Source organism: Quercus lobata, chromosome 5 (assembly GCF_001633185.2).
Source record: "Quercus lobata isolate SW786 chromosome 5, ValleyOak3.0 Primary Assembly, whole genome shotgun sequence".
Taxonomy (NCBI): domain Eukaryota; kingdom Viridiplantae; phylum Streptophyta; class Magnoliopsida; order Fagales; family Fagaceae; genus Quercus; species Quercus lobata.
This window is the reverse complement of record NC_044908.1, coordinates 40,087,507-40,094,173: the sequence shown is the minus strand read 5'-3', so window position 1 is coordinate 40,094,173 and position 6,667 is coordinate 40,087,507. Positions and strand designations below refer to the sequence as shown.

The 6,667-nt window shown below is 39.8% G+C and overlaps 1 protein-coding gene across 1 annotated transcript; it reads left to right on the top strand.

Moving 5' to 3' along the window:
• The first annotated feature begins 4,812 nt into the window (after nt 1-4,812).
• On the top strand, nt 4,813-6,267 carry LOC115990453. Its single transcript, XM_031114288.1, has 2 exons — nt 4,813-5,112; nt 5,278-6,267. Exons 1-2 carry the CDS (start codon nt 4,813-4,815, stop codon nt 6,265-6,267), a joined length of 1,290 nt encoding a protein of 429 aa, XP_030970148.1.
• The last annotated feature ends 400 nt before the right edge of the window (nt 6,268-6,667 follow it).

Genomic DNA, 6,667 nt, shown 5'->3' with positions numbered 1-6,667 from the left:
GCTATGTAGCCCTTAGGAGCAATTAAAAAGTTACATGCTCAAATGTTTCAAAATACCTTGATTGGAGTAGCTCACAGGTGGTTCCTCAACCTAGATGATGCTAGAGCAAGGAGCTGGGAGGACATCTGTCACGAGTTTCACAATCAATACAAGTATAACATAGAGGTGGATGTGACGAGGAGAGATTTGGAGACCACTAAGGAAGAGCCAAAAGAATCTTTCTTTACCTTCATTACCAAGTGGAGGTCCAAAGCTGCACAGATGATGAATAGGCCAAGTGAAGAAGAACAATTAACCATGGTTGTAAAAAACTTATTGCCTATGTACCATAAGTATTTGTTTGCTCAATATTTTCCTAATTTTAAAGTTTTGATTGTTGCTGGAACCCAAATTGAGGATGAAATAAACAATGGCGCCATAAAGAATGAGGACCCACTGAGGTTTAAAAATATTTTAGGATCTAGTTTTAAAATTGTAGAAGTTTCTAATATATATAAAAATGATTCTTACCAACTTATTGCTCCTATTGCCTTCATGCCAATATCACAAGGGCCACCTCCAAGGCCTAGGAGGGAATTTCATGAGTTATATATGCCTGTGTGTCAAGTGTTTGAAAAACTAAAAGCAAAGGGGTTGCTAAAACCCTTAGACCCAAGCCCAATCCCAAACCCATTGCCTGCAAGATTTGATGTGAGTAAGAGATGTGCCTACCATCAAAGCCCTGGCCATGACACTGACAAGTGTTTTGTCATTCATCATGCAATTCAAGATCTAATAGACAATAAGGTGATTTCATCGCCTATAAGGCCAAGCATCACTAATAATCCCTTGCCCAACCACAATTTTGGGAGAGAACCAAGAATTAATTGCTTAATGATAGAAGAGGAAGGTGAAGAGGACCTGTCTGAGTTGATTTATAACTTACCAGAGTGCCTTATGATGACATGGGAAGAGTTGATGGGTATGACATCCATTGCAGGGTATGATATATGGAGTGACGATGTTACAGAAACCCCAAATTACCCAACATTCATAAATGGGGGGAGACACTTCAAACCCCAATCAAAATACCCAACATCCACAAATAGGGAGAAATGCTTCAAACCCTAAGTGAGTTACCAAGCACCCATATACTGGGGGAGACACTTTGAATCCCAGTTAAACAACCCAACACCCACATATGGAGGGAGACACTTCAAAGCCTAATATACTGATCTAAATGACCCATAAAAAATTGCCTATATCACAAGGGTGGAGACACTTTGAACACCCATACCTGGAGACAGACAACCCAATAGAAGCCTTGAACAAATCTACCCAACAAACACCCACTGAAGAGGATGAAGTCCTCAAGCAGTTACAGAAGACTCAAGCCAATATATCTTTATGGGGTTTACTTATGGCCTCATACAAGCATTGCTAGAATTTGGTAGACCTCCTCAATCAAATCGAAGTCCCTACAACCATAACTCCTCAAGACTTGAATGCCATGATTGGGTCTATAAGTAGGGAACTCACTATTTCCTACTCTAACAAAGATTTGACAAAAAAGGGGAAGCCCCATAATGACCCATTGCATATTATTGTAGATGCCAAAGGCAAAACGATTCCAATGGTTCTAATTGATGATGGAAGTGCCTTAAATGTGTGTCCTTTGAAGATTGCAAGTTGCTTGGGCCTAAGTATTAAATATTTTGTACTGACTAATCAACATGTGAGGGCATATGACAATAGTAGAAGGGAGGTCTTGGGAACCGTGACATTGGAGCTCACTATAGGGCTAATGATCAAGAAGGTGGAATTTCAAGTCCTGAACATAGCATCGTGCTTCAATATGCTCCTTAGGCGACTATGGATCCATGATATAGAGGTTGTACCCTTATTCCCATACCAAAAGGTTCGGTTTCCACATGAAGGAGCCATAGTTACCATATATGGCAATACTTTGACTATATCAAAGCCCATTTTTGGTATTGATTCTGAGAAGGAGCCATTGACCTTGGATGGCTTTGAAATTGAGAAGCTTGTTTTGAAAGAAGAGAAGAAGAAGTAGAGAAGATCCCCATGGACTTTGCTCCCTATAGCAACAATAATGTGGTGGCAATGATGAGAAGAATGAATTACCTTTCGGGGATGAACTTAGGGAAGACTATGAAGAAGACAATTGCTCAAGTCCCAATAATTCTCACTACCACACCACCTTTTGGGCTAGGTTATAAGCCCACAGATGATGACTTGCTAGAGATGGAGGTGAGAAGAATAGCCTATGCAAAGGCTAAGGCAAAAGGACTTCCTTGTCCCCTGGAACCCTTAAAGCCCTGTACTCCCGCATTGAACGGAAAATTTGTCAAAGCTGGAGATAGTCAACGCTATTTGGGATTCCTTGAACCGAGATTTAATCCTGAGTCAAGAACAATGGTGCTTGGATTTGAGAATTTATTTGATTGTAACAACAAGGTTCCAGAACTGAAGAAAGAAGACACAAATTGGGTCCTCACTGATTGGGCTGATTACATGGTCCTTGATGCAATAATCACACTTCTAGGAGATGCCATTTGCAATATAGAAGAAGAAGAGTATTGGGAGGCTTGCCAACATGAAATAAAGAGCTCGTATGAAGCAAGACCAAGTGATGAAGATGAGGAAGGGGGAGAAGCCCCTAGTGATGATGATGAAAGTAGCGACAGCAAGAGTGATAGTAGCAGTGATAGCAGTAGTAGTAACAGTGGAGATAGTGAGGATGATAGCAACAGTGATAGTAAAAGTAACAATAGTGAAAACTATGACAGCCAATATAGTAGTAATGATTAGGGTGAATCCCCTAGTGATAGAGAAGATAAAGATGTAGGAACTTTCTATAAAGATCACTTTGATGATGATGTGGACTACTATGATGGAGATACAGAGGATGATGCTAAAGCTGAACCTATAGATATGGAGAATGGTGTTGAAAGTGAAGAAAATGAGCTATAAAATGTGCTAGAAGTTGTAGGAGATGAGGTGGAAGTTGAATATGAAGAGGGTGATGATATAAATTATGATGATTACCCCTATGGGGCGGCCCTCGAATTGGATCTGCATTACTGATGTTAATTCAAGGTTAGGCCCTTGATATGACAAGCATGGTAGAGAAATTATTGAGTTAGGGTCTTAGAACTTGGCTCACTGACCCCATACATTGAGGAAGAAGATGACATAGATGCTAGATTGGCCACCCTAGACAGAAAGTTGATGATCCACAGTTTTAGAAACTTAACATTGGAGAATCTTAAAGATGAAGATGAGAGGATGGGCGGGAATGAGTCAGGATACCTCCCTCAATACATCCACCCGAGTAATAAAGGAAAACAAGATCTGTTTGGTGAATGGATGGACAATATAGAGCATCTGGATGCTTATGTGACTGATAAGCCCACATATATAGAGATTGATGGTGAAGGCGCAGATTGTATGAATGAAGACCCCATGGTACTGATGCTGATGGAAGAAGAAACTCACTGGGAGCCACCCGCCATTGTTGAAGCCACAACCGAGTTGAAAAATTGGGAATGGGAGGGAGCCGCCCACCCCATGAAAGACTCTGTGAAGAAGATCAAGATCGTTGAGCCAATCACTCCTACCAAAAACATTGTTTCTATCCCTATTGAGTCTGTTTCTGCTAGTATTATTGTTCTTGTTGAGTCTGTTTGTGATCGTATTCCTATAGAGTCTATTTTTGTTAAGTCTGTTAAGAACTCTTTTCCTTAAAATATGATTTCCGATTCTACTTATTTGTTGGCTTTGAATGTTTTTATTTCAGAAATTGGTAAAGAAACTCTTAATAATAAGGAAATAAAACAAGGGCATGTAGAACCCATAAAAGAAGAAACCCAACCTGTTAACTTGGAATTGATGATGAACCTAAGATGATACACGTGGGCAATACCCTAACCTCCTCTGAAAAAGATGCGTTAGTTGCCCTATTGATAGAATTCAAAGAGGTATTTGCATTGTCATATGAAGGCATGCCTAGGATTGATACAGACATAGTGCAACATTGCATTCCAATAGATCCAACCATGAAGCCAGTCAAGCAGAAGTTGAGAAGAATGAATCCAGAGTGGACTCTTAAGATTAAGGAAGAAGTTGAGAAACAGTACAATGCGAGATTTCTGAGGGTGGTCAACTGCCCAGAATGGTTAGCTAATGTGGTTCCGATGCCAAAGAAGGATGGGAAAGTGAGAAAGTGTGTAGACTTCTGAGATCTCAATAAGGCTAGCCTAAAAGATGATTTTCCCTTGCCTTACATTGATATCTTGGTTGATAACACAGTAGGACATGCCTTGTTGTCATTTATGGATGGTTTTTGGGGATACAATTAGATAAAGATAGCTCTGAATAATAGGGAGAAGACCTCCTTCATTACTCCATTGGGGACGTATTGCTACAAGTTCATGCCATTTGGCCTTAAGAATGTTGGTGCTACTTAACAACGGGCAGCCACTACTTTGTTGCATGATTGATCCACAAAGAAGTAGAAGTTTATGTGGGTGACATGATAGTGAAGTCTAAAGACCGTGAAGGATACATACCAGCTTTATGGCAGTTCTTTGAAAGAATCTAATTCTATAAGTTGCGACTGAATCCAAAGAAGTGCACTTTTGGCGTAACATCAGAAAAGCTATTGGGGTTTATGGTAAGTTAGAGGGGAATTGAAGTCGATCCTGACAAAATCAAGCAATTGTAGAGATGAAGCCTTCAAGGACTAAAAAGGAAATTTGAGGGTTTTTAGGGAGGATACAATACATTAGCAGGTTCATAGCCCAGCTCACCATGACATGTGAGCCACTGTTCCGACTGCTTAAGAAAGAAGTTCCCACAATATGGAATGAACAATGTCAAGACGCTTTTGAGAAGATTAATAATTATCTGATGAAGCCACCGATACTGGTCCCACCAGTACCTAAAAAGCCATTATTGTTGTATTTCACAACTACAGATATAGCAATGGGGGCTTTGCTTGCTCAATACTTAGAGGAGTCTAGGAAGGAGAATGCGATTTATTACATTAGCAAGAAGATGTTGGCTTATGAAGAGAAGTATTCACCACTTGAGAAGACTTGTGTAGCACTTGTATGAACAACCCGTAAACTTAGACATTATATGCTTGCTTTCAAGGTCTTGTTGATTAGAAGAATGGACCCTTTGAAATACTTGATGGAAAAGTTTGTGCAAGATGTGAAGACAGCAAAATGGGTTCTGCTTTTGTTGGAATTTGATATTAAATATGTGAATTAGAAGTCTATAAAAGGAAGAGCAATTGCTGATCACTTAGCCCACTGTTCACTTGAAGAAGCTGAAGAAATCCAAAGAGACTTTCCAGATGAGGATATCATGGGGATAGAGCTAGAATCATGGAAGATGTATTTTGATGGAGCCACTAATCAAAATAGGAGTGGCATTGGAGTTCTCTTAATTTCTCCAACAGGGACACACATCCTGTTCTCTGGTAGGCTCATCTTTCCTGCCACTAATAATGCCACTAAATATGAGGCTTGCATTATAGGATTACAAGCGGCCTTAGGTCTTGAAGTGAAAGAGTTGAAAGTATATGGTGATTCAGCCTTGAAAATTTCTCAGATTCAGAATGGACGGAAGATCAAGGAGGAAAAATTGATACCTTGTCATGAATGTCTCCAGAAGTGGGCCTTGAAATTCAGTAAGATACAGCACCAATATGTGCCAAGAATGCAGAATCAAATTGCAGATACTTTAGCAATAATGGCATCCATGATGGATGGACCTAAGGAAGATGAAGCTCGACCAATAGTGGTGCAACAAAAAGAGGAGCCAGCTTATTGCATGTCAATAGAAGAAGATGAGGCAATGAATGGAAAAGGTGAATGGTATTCAAACATTCTACAGTACCTCAAGGATGGGACATACCTAAATTCTGCAGACAAGAGTGACCAATTGACCATTAGAAGGTTGTCCACTAATTATATTATTTATGGTGAGAGGCTTTGCAGAAGATCATATGACATAATTCATTTGCTTTGTGTGGTCACCAAAGAAGCACAGCAAATAATTAAAGAGGTTCATGAGTCAAGTTATGGGTCACACATGAATGCACACACGTTGTCACGAAAAATAATGAGACAAGGTTATTACTGTACTACTATGGAAGCAGACTATGCAGCTTATGTTCGGAAGTACCATCAATGCCAAGTCCATGGAGATCTGAAGCACATACCACCTATGCCATTACATACCATGACTTCACCCTGACTGTTCTCTACATGGGGAATAGATATTATTGGGAAGATTCACCCAGCAGCATCCAATGGTCATGAATTTATACTTGTTGCTATTGATTATTTCACTAAATGAGTAAAAGCTGCCTTATACAAGGTTTTGAACTCGAAGAAAGTTGCTCAATTTATTCAAACTAATATCAATTGTAGATATGGGGTAACGCATGAAATTATCTCAGACATTGCGCTGCATTTCAAGGGAGAAACAGAGAAGCTACTTTGACAGTTCAATATTCAGCACCATAAATCCTTACCCTACCGTCCTTAGACTATTGGAGCAGTTGAGGCTGCAAACAAAAATATAAGGCAAATTTTGAAAAAGAGCATGAAGAACTACAAGGATTGGCATCTGCAATTACCTTATGCACTTTGGG

Excerpts from the sequence above, each read along its gene's own strand:
- LOC115990453 (XM_031114288.1), top strand. The coding sequence starts at position 4,813 with ATGACATGTGAGCCACTGTTCCGACTGCTTAAGAAAGAAGTTCCCACA. Across the intron at positions 5,113-5,277 it reads AGAAGACTTGTGTAGCACTT|AAGTCTATAAAAGGAAGAGC; the intron begins GTATGAACAACC and ends TATGTGAATTAG.